Source organism: Dysidea avara, chromosome 9, assembly GCF_963678975.1.
Source record: "Dysidea avara chromosome 9, odDysAvar1.4, whole genome shotgun sequence".
NCBI classification, from domain to species: domain Eukaryota; kingdom Metazoa; phylum Porifera; class Demospongiae; order Dictyoceratida; family Dysideidae; genus Dysidea; species Dysidea avara.
In genome coordinates this window covers 33,546,609-33,569,071 of record NC_089280.1, presented here as the reverse complement: position 1 = coordinate 33,569,071, position 22,463 = coordinate 33,546,609, and the positions used below count along the sequence as shown (strand labels likewise).

Sequence of the window (22,463 nt, the reverse complement as noted above, 5' to 3'; positions counted from 1 at the left end):
TTTATTTATTTTTTTTTCACAGAGAACCACATAATTATGGAATCATGCACACAGACGAATATGAATTGAAGTGCATATTAATATTTAGTACAAGTAATACACTCAGATAATAACCAACTATGTACTGTAGTTGCATTACCTATACAGTTGGGATCAGAACCACTCCAGCGTTTATTACGCCTACAGGTCCTTATGACATCACCACTTAACACATAACCAGTGTTACATGTGTAACTACAAGTGTCTCCATTAGTAGCAACTCCATCATCTCCCAGTGAACAACTGATAATTCCATTAGTAAGATTAGTGAGAAAAGCACAACTATCTAATAAAGAAACCACTTGTAGTATAATTGAGTGTGGTAATATCATATAATATGATAGTATAAAATGACATCCCTAATATTGCCATTAATAAAAAAATGCCAAAAATCTTCACAGAAGAGTTCAGTGTACCTAAAATAAAATCTAACATTTAAAATACAAGACTTATATATGTGACCCAGTCTGGGAAAACCAAGCTTATCGCCTATTTAAAAGTATCGAGAAACGCCGGTTTTAAATATTTAGTGTGTTGTAGCTCGCCAATGGTTGAAGCTATGTGTACCAAATTTTCACACGTTTTACACCAATTCCATACCTTCCAGAGCATCCACTGTGCAAGTAGCCAACAACTAAGTTTCCCGCCATTTTAGATAGTTTTTAAACTGAGGTTGACTGTATCAGGCGAACTGCAAATTGGGTGGGAGGCGGGGGGCCCTGGAAGGCGGGTAAGATGGTGTTCAAACATTGACAGAAAAGGAAGACCAAGGGATAAATTAGGCCAAGTTTTGGGCCAGTGAGGTCTCAAAACTGGCTAAAATGAAAGGAAATTCACAGCAGATGTACTTATTCAACACCACAGAGCTGTATAGCCACATAAAGTCATCCCCAGGTTGATCATAGCTCCATTAAGGCCCCACGCCATACGAACGGATCACCACTGGGATGAATTAGGCCAAGTTTTGGGCCAGTGAGGTCTCAAAACTGGCTAAAATGAAAGGAAATTCACAGCAGAACTACTTATTCAACACCACAGAGCTGTACAGCCACATACAGTAATCCCCAGGCTGACCATAGCTCCATTAAGGCCCCATGCCACACATACGGATCACCACTGGGACGAATTAGGCCAAGTTTTGGGCCAGTGAGGTCTCAAAACTGGCTAAAATGAAAGGAAATTCACAGCAGAACTACTTATTCAACACCACAGAGCTGTACAGCCACATACAGTCATCCCCAGGCTGACCATAGCTCCATTAAGGCCCCACACCACACGTACGGATCGCCACTGGGATGAATTAGGCCAAGTTTTGGGCCAGTGAGGTCTCAAAACTGGCTAAAATGGAAGGAAATTCACAGCAGAACTACTTATTCAATATCACAGAGCTGTACAGCCACATACAGTCATCCCCAGGCTGACCAGAGCTCCATTAAGGCCCCACACCGCATGTACGTATCACCACTGGGCTTGGGAAAAGCAGCCAGCAAAACCAGACCACTCAAGTCTAACTGATTTTGATTGCGGAATTAGATAGTTTATTCATGTAGTTTGTGTCCTGGGTGAAAAATCGAATTTGCTGACATGGGCAATAAGACCGGTTTTCTCAGACTGGGTCACATATACATATTATAATGTTGAATTTTAAATACAGCATTTGGTCTGCCTGCCAGCCTACTATGTTTGATCTATTTAGCTTTAAAACTGCTCATTATGTTTTTGGAAATGCTCCAAAATTAAGTACAGTTATGCTCAATGATGCTTCAGTAAAATGTAAACTTTATCATGAACCACGGTAGTGATTCATAATAGGAGAGTCGGTGCTACTAGATTCGAATTTCTCGTTCTCAATTCATCTTCAACATTACACTTTTAAGCTATTGTACCATGGCGATTTTGCTTGATAATGGTACCTCAAGAACCAAGCCAATTTATTGCTCATCTGTTCTGTGGTTGTTGTTTCTCTTGCGTGTGGAGTGCTATTTAGAGATGGCATCGAAACAACCAGTTCCTGAACATGACACACCACCGAAGGATAAATCTTCCTCTAGAAATAAGAAACATAAGAGAAACCAACATTTGGCTGACATCATTGACTGCCGTCATGTGTGCAATGAGATAATCATTGTAATGACCACAACAAAGGTGAACCTGGAGATGATGTGAAGGTAAATGTGATGCTTGGATTCGCCAAAAATGTGCTGGCCTCAGTAAACAGCAATATGAAGTGCTAACTGAAGAGGATGCCCCCTAAATATTCCCTCATTATATGTTAGGTAATCAAGCCCTTGTAATAAAGGAGTTGAAGGATTTAGTCAATACATTATCTGCTGATATACTCAGCCTAAAAAGTCAAGTTGCTGATCAGAAAACCAACTAGGTTCAACCTTTAATGCTGCAGAATGACATTGCTGACCAACAGTACAACAATGAGCCAGACACTGGTGACAAAACTAGACAAAACTAGAGATTGTCTATGTGTTTTTTTGCAAAAATCCTAATAGAACACACACCTAAACACCACTTTAGGAAGCTCCCCCAACCACAAAAGAAGCTTTAGAAGTTAATTTGGAAGAACTATAGGTCCACTGGTAAATATGAAGTCAAAAGAAACCAATAAAAGCATTTTTTAAATAACTGAAATATGCCCTTCTTTATTTTATTACATAACTTTCCTTCCTCTGTGTTTTTCTTCATGTCCATAACCTATTTTTAAATGCATATTACAATGATAACACCCATTCTCAAGCAAATTTGCTTATTGTAGGTTCACTTTGCCATTGATCTTCCGACTTAGTTTCTGCAAGGGTAACCAATGCGTAAATCGTGTTAACAAGTATCCAATCTATTCATGTTAACATGTTCATTTGGAAACCCTATATCATAACCTATATTTAACCACAGTATACTAAGTTCATACCAGAACAACAATGTTGTTGTGTACCACTATGTATGTACTTGACTTACTGTGATCACATAGCTGCACAAGTGTGCATGCCTATATGATGAATCAGAAGCCATACTACTGTGACCACAGCATGCTATACACTGCCTATAGTTGGATATGTCAAAGCTGTATAGTACAAAGTACATTCAATAGTAAGGAAACAATACAATGGTGTTTGCTAACTCTGATAATAACAACTGACTACTTAACAGCTACTGTACATGATGACTGGCTTTGATATACATGTTTAGTACTGTGTAATATCAAGCAACACCAGAACCTCTTGTTATCATGTTAGCTATCAATAAATGGATTTATAAAAAGTAAACAAACTAGTGTAAAAATAATTTATAAAATTAAAACATGGGAATAGAGGTCGCTGAAAAAGTAAAGAAACAAGAGTCAAGCAAGCCATGACTGTTCTATAGACCATTTCAATTCCACTATTTTACAATTGTCACTCAATTTTCTATGTGCTACCAAAAGTCACTGCTATGAAAGAAAATCTCTAATGTATAAAATTATCTTCTCAAGTTACTGTATAAGCAATTCACTCTGTAGTTATGATAAAATGGTGTGAACATTTATTGGATTGTGAACTTGAAATGTGAGTTCAATTTTATTCACCCTTTATGTCAGTCAAATTTTGAGGTGGCTAAGTTATTTATGTGTTTGTATTTTATAGCAATTGCATCAGTGTGTGAAAAGAAGGAGAACAATCTAGGCCTCTACCCGAAAATGAAACTTTTTGGTTGAATAGATCTCAAGAATGGCTAAAGCAATTTTATAACATTTTTTGTCTGGTCAAACTGCAGGGTTGAAGAGTCATGCATATCCATTGCTGATTTATTAAAACGCAAACAAGTTGAAATTACGGATTCATGCACGAAACAAGTGACGGCAATTATTACATGCACTCAGATAATACAAAATTTTAATTACATTACCTATACACTTGGGTTTAGAACCAGTCCACCTCCCATCACTCCCACAGGTCCTCATGACATCACCTCTTAACACATAATCAGTGTTACATGTGTAATTACAAGTGTCTCCATCAGTAGGAACTTTATCTTCTCTCAGTGAACAACTGACTTTTCCGTTAGTAGGATTAGTGAGAACATTACAAGTACCTAATACAGAATACATGTAATGTATCAAAAGTACACTAGTGCTTAATAGTAGTGATCATGAACATTTAGGTTTATGCTTTTTTCCACTGAAAAATATTGAGACATACTTCCTTAAAATTAGTGAAGTTTAAGGAGCACTTAAGTTATCACATAATTTTTACATACTTTGATCTTCCCAGTGACAGAGATATTGGCCTTGATAAAGATTGTTCCACTTGAGATAGGTACTACAAGTCTAATAAAAGGTCTTTACTAACAGTAAATTTCACTTCTGAATCACTGGTAAGTAAACTGACATTCTAATGGATATACCCTGGGCAACATCGTGTTTGCCTGTTTATAAGGAGTTCAAAAATCCTTGTTTCGTCTCTGTATACACAAGGGTTTCTAAGTTGCAGACACATGTTTATGTTGCATTGATGACATAATCTGATGATCTTTCTTCAGTGAATTTGCCTCCCTTCTTGAACACAGAAGCATACTGTGCGAAACTACTATACCTTGGTGGATTTACAAATTTATAGCAAACACAATGGGTTAAAATTCAACTCCACATGCTGTTGTATCAGTAAGTTATGATGGTTTATGTAAATGCCTGTAGATTATTTTCTCGATGGTTTCTGTACATATCAATTGATTAGCTTGTCCAGCTGTCTCATGCTGCAGTTCTCACACTGCTAAGGTGACACTGAACTGATTAAGGAAAACCATACAAAGTTAATTGGACAGAATGCTTGTGGTAATGCATGAACAAATGTTGAAATCCACAGAGCACAGCAAAGTGTGTCAGTGGACTAACAGAACAAACTTTGTCAGACTGCCCAGCTATTGTTCTTGATACAACTAAGGTTATTCACATTTTAAAACTATCAGCTTGTCACAACTCTGATTAATTCACTGGTGAACAGCACCAGCTGCCATGCATGATTACTATTATACAGAGTGCTCCCTGACTATCCACACAGTCTCCTTTCTTGCTAAATTACTTCAAAATTAGGCACCACAGATCATAAAAATTTGGTATAGCCATCTGGTAAGTGTTGCTTTACAATAGTATGCTTCGAATTTTCAAGATTCAGGCTTGATGGTGTTGTTGGCCAAGGTTGCAGTCCACAGACTACTTTCCATGCTGTTATCAGTAAAAAGGAAAGCTCTGTAAGATGAGAAATGGTTGGTACTAAAGTGGCTTAGCGTTAGGTTGTTGATTAGTCAAATTATGTAAAAAAATTGGCTTGAAACTAATAATTATATAGGCATAAAACAAACCCGTGTTATTTCACAAAACTTTGTATGCTAAACTACGGCTATCACAACAGCATTTTAGACGTAGATTAAGTTGTACACTAGCAAAGTTTTTGAACCACCCTAAAATAGCTTGCTAAGCATGTGGGTTGAAACAGATGGTGTTGTGCGACTGGACTTAATCGGTTCAGTACCACCTTAAGCTGAAACTTATCCATTCCTCTATCCCTATAGACAACAAAGAACGAATAAAATGAATTTTTAAAAATATGTGGATATTGATGTTTTTCTAAAATTTGGTCACATTTCATGATAAAAATAAACAAGCACAAACAGTTGTATTACTAAAACAGCACAGTTGTTGAAATTATCCATCTCTATTTGCTTAAAAGAAGATTTGCAATTATTCATTCCCGTTCATTTTTAACACAATGTAACCATAACTAATAACAAAATTAAAGGAAACAAATAACTAGCAGCAGTGACCCTATTATTAAGAATGTGTGATCATCTGAGCAAAAACCCAACTTGTTTACATAATTCTGTTTTTTGAGATAAATGCCATTGAAATACATTGGGTAAAAAACGCATGCTACGTAAATAATTATATATATATATATAGCTTTAGTAAACAGTGAAGGAAGACACAAATTGAAATACAGTATCTAACATTTGCCTCTTCATGAGGAGTAAAAATATTTTTATTTCGTTTCTGTACTATAATGCAAACACGAGTTATCTTTGTTTGTTTACATTGGGGTAAAATGTAACTTGATTGTCACCATTTCTAAGCTTGAACAGCCTTCTTGTTTGATAGCATGGGTGTATTTAGGCTAAATACTATACCTTGATGAATACCCCAGTTCATGGTGAATAGAATGACACAAGTTCCAACTCCGAAGTCCATTGCATTCGAGACTTATGATCAATTAAATGAGCATCTGTAATTTTTTCTGTAATAGGCACTGTACAAATCAATTGTTTTGCTCTGCTTGTTGTCTATCATTATAACTCTGAAATTTCTTACTAGATAAGGCTAAAACTCGAACAGCCTATCTGTTTTTCATTCTAGACAACAAAATTTCATTAATGAAGCTCAAGGAAATTGCAAACAAGTCAGGTTTTTACTCAGCGGGTCACATATGAGAGTTAAATAAAGTATGGAGGTGTTCAGTGCAACTTTTTTGTTTCTGACATACACTTTATTGCTCATGGGTGATCATGACTATTCTATTAGACTATTTTGATTTCATTATTTTACAATAATTGTCACTCCATTTTCTTTAAGCCACCAAAAACAACTGCTATGATGGAAGTCTAATGTGTAGACTAATTTTCTCAAGTTGCAATTCACCCTGTAGTTATGACAAAATGGCGTGAACATTTATTGCATTGGATTTAAACCAAACTTCAAATGTGAGTTCACTTTTATTTTTATGTTTGCCAAACTTTGAGGTTACAAAATTATGCATTCACATTTTATAGTAATGGAGAACAATGTAGGTCCCTTGTAAAGAAGAAAAAATGAAGAAAAAAATGAAACTTTGGTTGCATAAATCTCAAGAATGGCTTTTTATAAGCATTGTGTGTGTGTGTGTGTGTGTGTGTGTGTGTGTGTGTGTGTGTGTGTGTGTGTGTGTGTGTGTGTGTGTGTGTGTGTGTGTGTGCGTGTGTGTGCGTGTGTGGTCAAAGTGTAGGGCTGGATTAAGAAGTAAACAAGTTAACATCAGTTTAAAGATCCATGCACTTAAATTAGTGAAACAAGCAACAGCAATTATCACATAATACAAAATTTTAATTACATTACCTATACATTTGAGTTTAGAACCAGTCCACCTCCCATCACTCCCACAGGTACTCATGACATCACCACTTAACAAATAACCAGTGTTACATGTGTAATTACAAGTGTCTCCATCAGTAGGAACTTTATCATCTCCCAGTGAACAATTGATCATTCCATTAGTAGGATTAGTGAGAATATTACAAGAAACTAATAAAGAAATACATGTAATGTATCAGTAGTACGTTAGTGCTTAACAGTAGTGATTATGAGCATTTTGGTTTGTTTTCCCATCAAGTAATATTGAACCAGAAACAACATAGATTATACCTACACTATAGGAAGAAATGAGTCTAAGAAATGAGTATAACTACCAAAGAGCATCATGAACCACAATATAGGCAACGGTCAGAAAATTCCAAACTTTATAATAGAATGCATGCCAAATGCAGCCTTCTAGGCATTTTTAAAACTTTCAAAAGCTTTTTGAAGTGTTATTAAGGCTGAACAATCAAGACAAATAGTAATGTGTTGTGCGGCCCAAGAAGCTGGCATACCACACCATGAGTATAATGACAGGAAGAAAGAAACACTATTTTTCATGCATTTGTAGTTCCATGTTTTCTTTACAAAATTAACCAAGACAACTTTTGCTATAGAGATTCCCTCCGCCTTCAGTAGTCCACATAGTAAAATTGCTTATAGCATTCTTGAGATATGAGACTTCATCAAAACTTGTGTAACACATTAGATTATATTCAGTTTTATAGTACATAGTGAACTATTAACACAAGGACTTGTGAATAATACACACAGTATAGGTCTTGCTCTTTTGTAGGAATGATTCTTTGTTGGATGTTGATGGTGGTGAGTACTTTGTTTACACTGGTGTAGCTGGCAGGATAGAGTTGTGGGAGTAGTCATACAAGTCATCGTTCCCTATCATTTTGAATCTCAGGTCCTCAAGGTGCAGTACTGTGGAAAGTCATGGATAATGGTACCAGAGTAGAAACCACCAGTGCCCTATTGTGCATGACATTTTTATGGAGAGATGTCACATTGTAACAATAGAGAACACAGTACACTGTGAGTGGATCAGCCACTTCGAGGATGTGGCAAAGTTAAACGGATGGATCATGAAAAGAAACTGGTGGAAGGTCTGGCTAATTAGCATAGATCATGTGTCATGTAACAATGTAGATCACATGGTACAATGATCATACTCATCAGATAAACATGAATGTTTCAAGCCAGGTAGCAAGCAACAGCTTTACAAAGTTGAATTGGAGAATTGGATAAAGAAAGCTGGGCAGATTATGAGGATGCTTTATCACAGTTTTCTAACAAGGCATTTCCTAAATTGCAGGAGGAATTCTCTCCCATGGAATCCTACCCGGTGAGACCTTTAACTAATCCTTCCAGTATACAGGAGACAACTGACCAAGAACAAAGAGAAAGAGACTGTACAGGTATTGCTATGCAGATGTAGTCAGGCATGCTGGAAGCACTGCAGAAACTACTAACCCAATTGGAAAAGGAGTTAAAAACAATCCAAACCACACATTCAAGAAAAGCCAAGCCAGTGGTATCTCTGGTATGATGTGTATGTGGTCAAGTTGGACTAGAGGTTGTGATGCTAAACATATACCAAGACCTGTCACTGAGCAACAGACTGTAGATGGCACATAATGCAAACATTACCAATCAACAACATGTCAATTTTTCCATTAATCATGTGAAGTGTTTGGCAAACCAGTGTGATATAGGAGCAGGAGTATGTCTACATAAAGATGAAGTGTGGAACAAAGTGAAACCTGAAGCTAGCAAACTGAAACCACTTAAATTGCATGGATTAGTGGGTGTTGATGGCATCCCAATTAAAGTACAACACTGCAAATTCAAGCAGGCATAAATGACCCAAATTTTTACCTGCAAATCAAACAAATGACCTTGTTTATTTTAATTTTGTAAGATATAGTCATATTACTCAGATGTCCCATGCTCTTTTCAACCTCTAGCCAAGGGCGTAGCTAGCCAGAAGGTGATGGAGGGGCAGGCATGCCCCCACGAAACGCTCAAAATAATTCATGATTGCAAAAAGGGCTAATGACCCAATGGTGGGCTAGCCAACATACGGTGTTGTATTACAGCTCACACAACTAGCTACGTAACTACTTTAGTATTGATTGCTTATCTTTTATCAATGATTCATTCGTCGAGCATCATCGCACGTGCCACAACTGTACTCCAACACATTCATCCAGTCCAGTAGAGCTATATTCATTTGTTAATATTTGAGTGCTAATACAAGTTACTTTACGTTTGCCACAGCTTGTGTTGCAGTCCTAGCACACTGCTGAAAGGATGACATGTTCACTCACTTCACTCGGCGAAATTCAAATGCCAAGTATTGCATGAAATCCCACCGGTCTTTCTTGCTAGCAGAACTTGTAAGCTTGTGACTGATCCAGGCCCGTAGCCAGGGGGTTCTGAAAAACCGTCCTCTTGGAATAGGCCGACTACACTGGCAGCACTGCCGTACAAAGATCTAGTGTGATCGACTCGGGAAAATAAACTTGGTACATTTAACACTTTATGACCTCATAGGCAGTAGGTTCTTAGCGTCATCTGGTTTCCTTTGTCACTTGTGAGTTGTGACTCCTGCCGCGGCAAGGTCCTTTGAGCGGGTCACTCTTTAGATTAGAAATGCTCTATCACGTGAGTAATCTAGGCTAAATATAGAAGTGTGTCTCTAATATTTTCGTTCGGTGGATTCACGAGCGAGTTGATGTCGTGTGTGCGCTTTCACTGGCAACCCCTGGTGGTACGGCGTAGTAGCGCACATAATTTATAGTAATTTGCGTGTCAGTTTAATATTGGTAAACTTGTGACGGAGGTTTAAAAAAAACCACTACGGTGATGGGGGGGCAAATGCCCCCTCTTGGCTACGCCTCTGCCTCTAGCTAAGTGTTTGAAATAACCTTACCATCATAGCCATTTTAACAATCCGTTGTAAAATTAACTCTCGTCACAAAATATTTGTTTCTTTGCTTGTCTGTTTGTTTACATTAACATGCTGATTGGTGTGGAAACACCCCGGGGCAGTGTGCACTCGGCATATTCGTGCAGTGCACACCCCCGGGGTGCAATCACCACTTACCATGTATTTAGTATGTGTGTATACAAAATAGACACGACTATATAATATTTTTCTAGCTATACACACCACCCTTCCACCACACCTAGCTCTATTGCCTAGTTTTTCCTAGTTCTAACCACAGTAACATTTTCCACAAAGCCATAAAGCGTATGCAACAACACCAAACAAACAAACACTTATGCAAATATCTACCACATAACATTGCACCATTGCCATAAATATACATAATGGCACAACAAAACACAAATAGCATTCATACAGATCAAGACACACGATAGTGTGTCGTGCGGCCCAAGAAGCCGGCGCGCCACACCGTGAGTATATTGACAGGAAGAACGAAAACGTCATTTTCACACCTTTGTATCTCGGTGATCACTTATCTGATTGGAACCAAATTTGCTACACAGTTGCCCGCCAGCCAAAGGAGTCTACATTCCCAATTTGAAAGAAATCGCTCCAGCCATTTCCGAGATACGAGCTGCCAAAGTTTCGTTTTTTTTTCTTCTTCTTCTTCGTCTTTTCGCACACTTGCAAAAATTGCTATAACCAGCAAACGCGTACTCCGATCGCCTTGAAATTTGGCACACAGAACGAGAGTCCAAAGGTGAATGCTAGCATCAAATTTGGTACAAATCCGATAAATGGTTCAGGAGTTATGACCGATTATTCGCGTAAAACAAGATCGATTTGCTGTCACGCCTACAGGGTAAACCGCTTCATGGAATGAGTTGAAAATTGCTATGTAGATGGAGTAACCATCGTAGGAGTGCCTTTTGGTAGTTTGAAAGGAATCGAGATAAAGACCACGGAGATATGACACAAAACCCAACCTGTGTCACAATTACGCAATCGATTTTATGAATAAAAAAGTATTAGTTTTCACGCCTACTAGGCAAACCGCTTAGAGCAATGAGCTGAAAATCGGTGTATAGCTGGAATAATCTTCATAGAAAGTCCTTGCAGTAGTACAGAAGAATCGGATTACAAACCACTGAGTTATGATTCGAAAGCCAACTCCGTGTAGCAAATGCGAGATCGAGATACTCTAATAGAACAGTCACCCTAATAGAGCATTCGGCTAATTTATTTACTCCATTATAGAATTTTATTACATCACAAGTTATTCTGTAGGGAGTTCAGCTGCAAACAGTTAATCTTATAGACAGTTCAGCAAGAAGACAGTCACCATGTGGAGAGTTAAGCAAATATATCACTATAGAGATCAGAACATTACAAGTCACACTGAAGAAAGTTCAGCTATAAACAAGTCATGCACTGTGTAGAGAATTCAGCTACAATTAAGTCACTCTCTAGAGAATTCAGTTACACAGAATTCAGCTACACACAAGTCACTGTGGAGAGAGTTCAGCTACAAACAAATTACCCTTTAGAGTGATCAGCTACAAACAAAACAGTTTGCAGGGTGCTCAGCTGCAACAAATCAACCTTTAGAGCGATCAGCAATGAACAAATCAACACAAATCTACCTGTAGAGAGATCAGCTAAAAACAAATCACCTTGAAGAGAGTTCAGCTACAAAAAATCAACATGTAGAGACATCAGCTAGAAACTAGACACAATGTAAGGAGTTCAGCTACAAGCAATCACCCTGTAGAGAGTTCAGCTAAAACAAATCAACCTGCAGAGAGATCAGCTACAAACAAATCACCTTATAGAGAGTTCAGCTACAAACAGATTACCTGTAGAGAGATCGGCTACAAACAAATCAACCTGCAGAGAGATCAGCTACACACAATTCAACTTGTAGAGAGATCAGCTACAAACAAATCACCCTGTAGAGAGATCAGCTACAAACAAACCAACCTGTAGAGCGATCAGCTAGAAACAAATCACCCTGAAGAGAGGTCAGCTACAAAAAATCACCCTGTAGAGATATCAGCTAGAAACAAATCACCCTGAAGAGAGGTCAGCTACAAAAAAATCACCCTGTAGAGAGATCAGCTAGAAACAAATCACCCTGAGGAGAGGTCAGCTACAAACAAAACACTTTGCAGGGAATTCAGCTACAAACAAATCAGCTTGTAGAGAGATCAGTTACACACAAATCAACCTGTAGAGAGATAAGCTAGAAACAAATCACCCTGTAGAGAGTAGCTACAAGCAAAACACCCTGTAGAGAGTTCAGCAACAAAGAAACCACCATGTAGAGAGTTCAGCTGCAAACAAATCACCTTATAGAGAGTTCAGCTACAAACAAATCACCCTGTAGAGAGATCAGCTAGAAACTAGACACAATGTAAGGAGTTCAGCTACAAGCAAATCACCCTGTAGAGATTTCAGCTGCAAACAAATCACCCTATAGAGAGATCAGCTAGAAACTAGACACCATGTAAAGGGTTCAGCTATAGAAGAGGTCACCTTATAGAGAGTTCAGCTACAAAGAAACCATCATGTAGAGAGTTCAGCTACAAACAAATTACTCTGTATAGAGTTCAGCTAGAAAAAGTCACCTTGTAGAGAGTTCAGCTACAAAGAAACTGCCATGTAGAGAGTTCAGCCTCAAACAAATTACCGTGTAGAGAATTCAACAACAAACAAATCGCCCGGTACAGGGATCAGCTAGAAGAAGTTACCTTGTAGAGAGTTCAGCTACAAAGAAACCATCATGTAGAGAGTTCAGCTACAAAGAAAGCACCATGTAGAGAGTTTAGCTGCAAACAAATAACCTGTAGAGAGTTCAGCTAGAAACAAATCACCCTGTAGAGAAATCAGCTAGAAGAGGTCACCTTATAGTGAGTTCAGCTACAAAGAAACCATCATGTAGAGAGTTCAGCTACAAAGAAAGCACCATGTAGAGAGTTCAGCTACAAAGAAACCATCGGGTGGAGAGTTCAGCTACAAAGAAATCACCCTGTAGAGAGTTCAGCTAGAAGAAGTTACCTTGTAGAGAGTTCAGCTACAAGAAACCACCATGGATGTAGAGAGTTTAGCTGCAAACAAATCACCTGTAGAGAGTTCAGCTAGAAGAAGTCACTTTGTAGAGTTCAGCTACAAAGAAACCATCATGTAGAGAGTTCAGCTACAAAGAAAGCACCATGTAGAGAGTTTAGCTGCAAACAAATCACCTGTATATAGAGAGTTCAGCTAGAAACAAATCACCCTGTAGAGAGACCAGCTAGAAGAGGTCACCTTGTAGAGAGTTCAGCTACAAAGAAACCATCATGTGGAGAGTTCAGCTACAAACAAATCACCCTGTAGAGGGTTCAGCTAGAAGAAGTCACCTTGTAGAGAGTTCAGCTACAAAGAAACCATTATGTAGAGAGTTCAGCTACAAAGAAACCACCATGGATGTAGAAAGTTTAGCTGCAAACAAATCACCTGTAGAGAGTTCAGCTAGAAACAAATCACCCTGTAGAGAAATCAGCTTAGAAGAATGTATCTTGTAGAGAGTTCAGCTACAAAGAAACCATCCTGTATATAGTTCAGCTATATTTTAAGTCACCCAGTAGAGAGATCAGCTGCTAAAAAATATCCTGTGTGGAATAATGGGCATGTAATAAATATTTGTATATAATTTGTATAATTACTAATAAAATTGAAGTATTAAAAATCTTCTATAAGTTCTTTTCTTCTTCCTGTGGTAAATAAAAAAACACATGGGTTAAAAAAGCCCCTAAGCCAGCCATAGGCCTGCTTTGCAGTATACAAATACAAAAAGAAGTGATATGTAATCAAAAACAGCCAAGCTGTAAAAAAAGGTGCGGCCCCCAAAAAGGCCATGGTGAAAAAAGATGTGAAATCCAAGGTGGCGGCCAAAAAATGGCTGTGATGGTAGGTTAATGGTAAAAATTTTAATAACGACAATTCAGGTGAATTTTGTGCCACTTGGTCTTAGCATCAAATTCACCTGAATTGTCGCTATTAAAATTTTTACCGTTAACCTACCATCACAGCCATTTCTTGGCCGCCACCTTGGATTTCACATCTTTTTTCACCATGGCCTTTTTGGGGGCCGCACCTTTTTTACAGCTTGGCTGTTTTTGATTAGATATAAGTTAAATTTAGCATAATTGGTTTAGTTTTGGCGATGCACAGATAATTAGCACTTCATTCACCTGCCCTTGGTCCTCAGTAGCCGTTTAACTATATATGTGTATCTAAGCTCAATATCAGTAATTGGATGCACAACAACCAAGCAAACAATGTAACTAAGATATACATACAAAGGTTCAATTTTTATTTTATTATTATTTTTTATGTATATATATATTATGTGGACAACTGTACAAAGCACATACAACATATGCACTGGTACATATACTAAATGCATGGTTTTGGGTGGGAGGGAGGGAAAAAAGTTTTTCTGTCCGCCAACACGCCACGCACTATGGCATGATCTCGTGATCTTAAACCCGTCAAACCAGTTTATTACAATGAATCATTATGACATCATTACGTTTCATGCATCCTACAAGATTGGTTCAACTTTTACCTGAAACAAGTGTTGATTTCAGTTTGTGGTGCTAGGACTACTAATATACAATGCCTCTCTAATGGACCTTACAGTCAGCTCAAGGATTCTGTGTTGCTGAATTTAATTACTTTACTCGAAAGGCTAGTTTATCACTAAAGGATGCTGGCTTCATTTACTATGGTATGGTACATAGATTTGCACTGTATCCATTCTACGCCCACATGAAGGCATGTTAACTTCAATTTATTGCATTGCAATAAATTATATTTAATTAATAAGTCAGTTAACATGTATTCATGATAATTGTTACATACTGCATTTAAACATACCTGATCTTATAGAATTTTCAAATTGTATATATACAAAACTTATGTTCTCCATGTTCACTTTGATTGTGGGATGTAAAGTTAGCTAAACCACAAATGTTACAATGAACAGTGTACCAATGAAAATGTAACCATGTAGCTGGTAGTACTAGAAGCTGGTTATCTAAACTTAACCATAGTGGACTTGACAATATACACTGAAATTACCAAAATATATTAATTCAACATCCTAAGTGAACAGTTATAGTGACTTCTCCTAGTTATTTTGACTGATTTAGTCAAATGCCTACCCAGTAAAAAAACTACCTTTAGATAGTTATTTTAACCAATTTTTTTGTAGTTTAAATTTACCCATGGAGGTCAAATTGATCCACTTGAGTTTACTGTGAAGGGTCTGCTACATTTAATCTGCTCAAAAACAGCCAAGCTATGAAAAAAGGTGCGGCCTTAAAAACCTGGGTAGAAAAGGTTGTGAAATCAAAGGTGGTAGCCATGAAATGGCTGAAATGATGTTAATGCTCATAAATTTTAACAATGCACACAGCCATTATTAAAATTTATTAGCATTAATTATTTCAGCTATTTGTTGGCCACACCTTTGATTTCATTTTTTTCACCAAGGCGTTTTCAGGTCACACATTATTCACAGCTTGGCTGTTTTGACCAAATATCGCTTCACTTTGTATTTGTAAGTTCCAAAGCCATTGGCCTTGATACTTCCATTTTTTTTTCTCTTTACTACAGTAAACGTTAAAGACTGTGTGGCTATAATTATGTATTTACTATTTACAAAGAACTGAAAGAAATGAATCTTGAAAGCACGTATACATCTCTATGATAGCTGGGAAGTTTCAACTCAGATTAGGAATGGGAGATGCTCTACCCTGAGAAAGCTTCCACAGTAGAAATGGTTAATTATACCCTTCAAGCCGAGGTTCAAGAACTATGGAGCTATGGATACGCAAAAACAGCATTTTCTGGTTCCATAAAATGAGTATGTCGTTGCCCGCACTGGCTGTACTTTTTTTCAAGTCAGTAATTGATAATATAACTACAGAAATATTACATAACAACATTAAGCTATAATAAGTCAAGTGGAAAGTGGGACAATGGGTATGGAGGGGAGAAGCAGATACAGGGTGGTCAGGGAGGAGGTAGCCACTGGAAGCACAGTTTGATGATTGAATGAAATCATTATTTTAGTGGATGTGTTGTTCCTGAATGGCTGAGGAGATGGTACTACATTCATCTCTGGCAAGACGCTCTCGGTAACTGAAGAAATTAGTTGATAGTGTCGAAAATCCTGAAGGTATGCAAATTGGTTTGGACGAGTTGAGGTGAAAGGAAAACATTGCTGATGTGCAGAGTAAAGTGATGTATCAAAGTTTGTTGTAGGTAGGGGGAATACGATCAATAAAACTGTTCTTAACCATAGGCTGATGACAAAGAGGTAAATCACACTGGCCCCAAAGAGGTACATTGGCTATACTTGGCAGCTTGACACACTTGATATAGGCTATTTTTGTAATTTTTGTAGTGCTTTAATAGAGCACACATTTTTTTTTCTGAGCACTTCAGTACAAGTGTTCCAGAATTTCCACTGATTAATCCATGAGTTATCATTCTAGTGTACTAAACCAGAACTTTCATGTATAAGGTAGAAATTAAGTGAGGTGAACAACTGACAACAGTGTCAGAGTGGTAAAGGGCTTGAGTATATAGGAGTGGAGGTCCCCTGGCTTGAAAGCTGTATAGAAAATTTTTTCCAACATTTTTGTACACGTTTTTTACTTCTCAGTGACTGTTCTATTACAGTATCTCGATTGCATTTTTTTCACACATTTGGTTTTGCTTTATATCTCCTTAGCTAATACTCTCAGTACTTTCAAACCACAAAAGGTTTGCACTACGATAGTAACTTCATGTACAGACCAATTTTCAAGTTATTTAATCAAACAGATTACCCGGTAGGCATGACAACAAATCACTATTGCAATTTTCAAAATTGTGCATATTTAAGTTGTTCTTAGTTCGATCTGTATGAAAATTGGGCTGTAAAAGTGCTGCATTATGCTCTTACTACCCTCTATATTTGATGTAAATCGAGTAAAGCATGTATGAATTATTGTAATTTGTTTTGAAGTGTGCAAAAAGAAGATTAACAAGAAAAATGCAAAGAAAATAAGATGAACTTGAATGCACATATCTCAGAGATGGCTGGGTGGATTCAACTCAAATTTGGAATAGGAGGTGCTCTACCCCTTGGGAATTTCTACAGCAAAGCTGGGTAATTTCTGTTGAGGAATTATTGAGCTACAAATGTGTAAAACAGCTTTTTCTTGGTTCTTGTAAAATAAACACTTGTCTGTCACACATCTGCATAGCTGCCCTTGGTTGCATGACACACTATTGTGTGTCCTGATGTATCAATTGCAGGTAAGACATTTAATCATGATTTCATTATTGCCAACCAAATAACAACCATTTGGCTTAGATTTTCTTGAATCACATTTTATAGTTGTAACATGGGAACGAGTGATCTGCCTGATATGTACACCTGAAGCCCATGGGCTGAGGGTGGACATATCAGGCAGACCACGAGTCCCCGTGTTACAACTATTCTGTAACACTTCTATTACAGGCTAACAACCTGTTAAGTGATTAACCACCCATGCCAATACGAGTGAAACCACTGGATTTATTTTATATACATGCCTGAAAGATTCGATTGTGGCTAGGCAGCAGGTAACATTGCAGCTACATTTGTTACAATAAATGGACACGTCCTAAAGATATCACGGAAAAGTTGAAGTTCTGTGAATTGCGGGGAATTTACAATGCTATTGAGTTGTTTAAAGACTAATTACAACATATACTAAAGGCTTAAAGGGGTAAACTTCATCATAGCATGGTTAACTCATGTTATCTGTAATGTGGGTATGATCCATATTCAAAAACGTGCTGAAACGCTAGTGCATGTGCAATAAGACTAGTCTCACCTTCAAGTAATGTTTCCCAATTTGTATAATGGCAAGGATACTGAAACACCTCCATCTGAGTGCTCCTTGTGGCCAAACTCCAACTTGTGAAGGGTATGTGGTTGGTGGAAGGTGATAAATCATACCTGCAGTCAGTGTGTGTGGCTAGAGCCTTAGTGACCACTGGTGCCCCTTAGAGTGGTTAACACAAATTTATCCCCTGTAGCTTTACACAAAGAAGGCAGAATTGCCATTGCTGAAAATCTTAGTGAAACAGCACACCACTGTAAATGGCTGAGTAGGCTCTGAAAATGTACATTATATAGAACTAGCTGAACACCTGCCCGATGATATCACAGATGCAAAAAACATTCTTTAGCGGTTTATCCTATTACTAGCTGCTAATTAGGAAGAACAAACATGTTACAACATCATATTAACACAGGAATCTCACCACCAATTCGCCAGCCAACACAGAGAGTACCACTACCTCAACAAGATACGGTTCACCAACTCCTGCAGGACATTCTCAAAGGAATGTAATTACACCATCTAATAGTTCCTGGGCATATTCTATTAGTTTGATTGTAAAAGAAAGACGGTACAATTCGTTTCTGAATAGAAGTAAACAGTGTAACAACAAGAGATGCCTATCCATTATGATACCCTGGATGTATGGTCTACAACTAAAAAAGTGGCTACTGGCAGGTTGAAATTGCACCTGAAGATTGTGCCTTTCTAGGGACAATCTCTACTGGGTACCCCACCCAAATAATGGTTGTAGACATACTGGGGCCACTATACCAGAAAGTAACACAGGATATTCATATGTCATGGTGGTTGGAGATTACTAGTAGGGATACAGGAATTATGTCTGAATAATTTTGGGAATAATGATTGGGTAAAAGAATGAGCATTATTCCAGCATTTTGATGCAGTTTTAGCGCACAATTGGCATGAAAATAAATCAAGATTGAGCTACTTTAATAGAGTGGTCACTTACTCTAATATAGCAGTTACTTACTTTAATAGAACGATCGGCACAGAATAGTTCATTACTCCCAATACTAATTATTACGCATCTTGCTAATAAAAACAGCTTTTCTGACAAATTAATAGAACTAGATTTAGCGATTTTTACTGTTACAAGTCTTGCTGTGCAATTTAATTACAAAAGTGAAGAGAAATTAATAAAAGATGGAAATAATTTTGAGAATAATCAGTACATTTTGGGAATAATAAAAACATAAGATAACTTATTTGGAGAAATTTGGTACATGAAAGTTTTGAGCATAATTCCCACAAGCTTAGAAGTTAGTTTACTTGCTGGATGAAGGAATTTGCCATCACCAACCAGGAAGAAACTACTGTCGCAGAAAAATTGGTAGAAGAAGTCTATATATGTGACCAGATTTTACAGAATCGAACCAAATCGCACATCAGGCAAAATCAAACTAACACCACCAGTGGATAGTTACACTATCGTACTACAAGTTATGACCCTTAGCACTACTCAAACTACACGAGGCTGGTTTTAATAGGCGTCTTTTCTGGGTGGTGTGGAGTGCCCAAATGGCGGTTTCAGGCCTTGTGAAGGACCTGGCTTGGCAAGAATCGGTGGTTTACTGGTGGACAGCCTTATAATGTTGGGCAGACGTGTTCTCTGTAGATTTTGCTACATATCAGCCACTAAGGAGCCAGCACAGCCCTGTAATCTCGTGTCTGGACTCCAATCGTGGTCTGCCTCCATTTTGAGGCCCATCTTTTGCCCTCCCCGCCACCCCCCAGCCTCCACCCCTTTGTGAGCACTCGTGATACTACTTCGCTCGTCCAACTGCTCAGATTTTCTATCTTATTTGGTGGGAAACTGTACAAGCAGCTACAAGTACTGGAAGTGGCTTGAAAGGTAACAGATTGATGCATCTTTTGTGTAAATTTCATACGCGTGCTTGCTATCCTTGGAGAGTTATGCTGGCTTCAATTCTTTAAAACCGTTTATCTCAAAACTTCTAATGTGCGATTTGGATCGTTTTTCCAAAATCCAGTCACATATTATTATTATATAACACTCATCTAGCTGTAAAGGAGCCAAACACACAAAAACATACTTTGGAATCACTCCATGACCAGTGCCAGCCACCACACACTGACCAGACTTCTTTCCACTGCTCCAGGATTCTTGGTAGGTCACGTGATCTCACGTGATGCTCCAGAAATAATTTATATGTGACCAGATTTTACAGAACCGAACCAAATCGCACATCAGGCAAAATCAAACTAACACCACCAGTGGATAGTTACACTATCGTACTACAAGTTATGACCCTCAGCACTACTCAAACTACACGAGGCTGGTTTTAATAGACGTCTTTTCTGGGTGGTGTGGAGTGCCCAAATGGCGGTTTCAGGCCTTGTGAAGGACCTGGCTTGGCAAGAATCGGTGGTTTACTGGTGGACAGCCTTATAATGTTGGGCAGACGTGTTCTCTGTAGATTTTGCTACATATCAGCCACTAAGGAGCCAGCACAGCCCTGTAATCTCGTGTCTGGACTCCAATCGTGGTCTGCCTCCATTTTGAGGCCCATCTTTTGCCCTCCCCGCCACCCCCCAGCCTCCACCCCTTTGTGAGCACTCGTGATACTACTTCGCTCGTCCAACTGCTCAGAATTTCTATCTTATTTGGCAGGGAACTGTACAAGCAGCTACAAGTACTGGAAGTGGCTTGAAAGGTAACAGATTGATGCATCTTTTGTGTAAATTTCATACGCGTGCTTGCTATCCTTGGAGAGTTATGCTGGCTTCAATTCTTTAAAACCGTTTATCTCGAAACTTCTAATGTGCGATTTGGATCGTTTTTCCAAAATCCAGTCACATATAAGAATTTTCATCCCCGAGCAATTGCACTCAGACCAGGGCTCCCAATTCAAATCCAAGCTTTAAACTGAAATATACTGTATGCACAGAAATTTTCATGGTATATAATTTTCATGGATTTCAAGGTCAACACAGTAACCATGAAAAAAAATCTATGAAAATTTCATAGTGTGTAATGACTTTGATAATGACCAGTACTTTAACTAACCCTCGACCTAACTATCAGTAAATGCATTCATGGGCTACCATAATATATGTGACCCAGTTTGAGAAAACCGGTCTTATCGCCCATGTCATCAGATTCGATTTTTCACCCAGGACGCACAGCTACATGAATAAACTATCTAATTCTACATTTAAAATCAGCTAGACTTGAGTGGTCTGGTTTTGCTGGCTGCTTTACCCAAGCCCAGTGGCGATCCGTACGTGTGGTGTGGGGCCTTAATGGAGCTCTGGTCAGCCTGGGAATGACTGTATGTGGGTGTACAGCTCTGTGGTGTTGAATAAGTACCTCTACTGTGAATTGACTTTCATTTTAGCCAATTTTGAGACCTCAATGGCTCAAAACTTGGCCTAATTCATCCCTTGGCCTTCCTTTCCAATTTTTGAACACCATTTTGCCCGCCTTCCAGGGCCCCCCGCCTCCCACCCAATTTTCAGCTCGCCTGGTACAGTCAACCTCGGTTTAAAAACTATCTAAAATGGCAGGAAACTTAGTTGTTGGCTAAGTGCACAGTGGATGCTCTGGAAGGTAAGGAATTGGTGTAAAACGTGTGAAAATTTGGTACACATAGCTTCAACCATTGGCGAGCTACAACACACTAAATACTTTAAAATGAGATTTCTCGATACTTTTAAATAGGCGATAAGCCCGGTTTTGTCAGACTGGGTCACATACAACTACAGATTTATAGCCAGATACTCCAGAACAGCTAACTTACCTATTTCAGCCATGAAAGACATCCAGAAGTAGTGCCAGCCACTTATAGAACAGCCACAGCAGCCAGTTTATAACTTTGTATTATTGGGTGGATCATATGATCTCACGTGACACAGTTGTAATATGTGACCCAGTCTGAGAAAACCAGTCTTATCGCCCATGTCAGCAGATTCGATTTTTCACCCAGGACACACAGCTACATGAATAAACTATCTAATTCTACATTTAAAATCAGCTAGACTTGAGTGGTCTGGTTTTGCTGGCTGCTTTTCCCAAGCCCAGTGGCGATCTGTACGTGTGGTGTGGGGCCTTAATGGAGCTCTGGTCAGCCTGGGAATGACTGTATGTGGCTGTACAGCTCTGTGGTGTTGAATAGGTACCTCTGCTGTGAATTTCCTTTCATTTTAGCCAGTTTTGAGACCTCAATGGCTCAAAACTTGGCCTAATTCATCCCTTGGCCTTCCTTTTCAAATTTTGAACACCATCTTGCCCGCCTTCGAGGGCCCCCACCTCCCACCCAATTTGCAGCTTGCCTGGTACAGTCAACCTCGGTTTGAAAACTGTCTAAAATGGTGGGAAACTTAGTTGTTGGCTACTTGCACAGTG

The 22,463-nt window shown here is 38.5% G+C and overlaps 1 protein-coding gene across 1 annotated transcript in view; it reads right to left on the bottom strand.

The window, feature by feature from the left end:
- Window positions 1-22,463, bottom strand: part of LOC136267689 (adhesion G-protein coupled receptor V1-like) — a 107,090-nt gene that overhangs the window by 51,408 nt on the left and 33,219 nt on the right. Inside the window, exons 5-7 of the mRNA XM_066062837.1 lie at window positions 7,169-7,354; window positions 3,934-4,119; window positions 140-325 (exon numbers count right to left, since the gene is read on the bottom strand). Of these exons, the coding sequence (XP_065918909.1) occupies window positions 140-325; window positions 3,934-4,119; window positions 7,169-7,354 (558 nt within the window). The remainder of the gene's footprint in view (window positions 1-139; window positions 326-3,933; window positions 4,120-7,168; window positions 7,355-22,463) is intronic.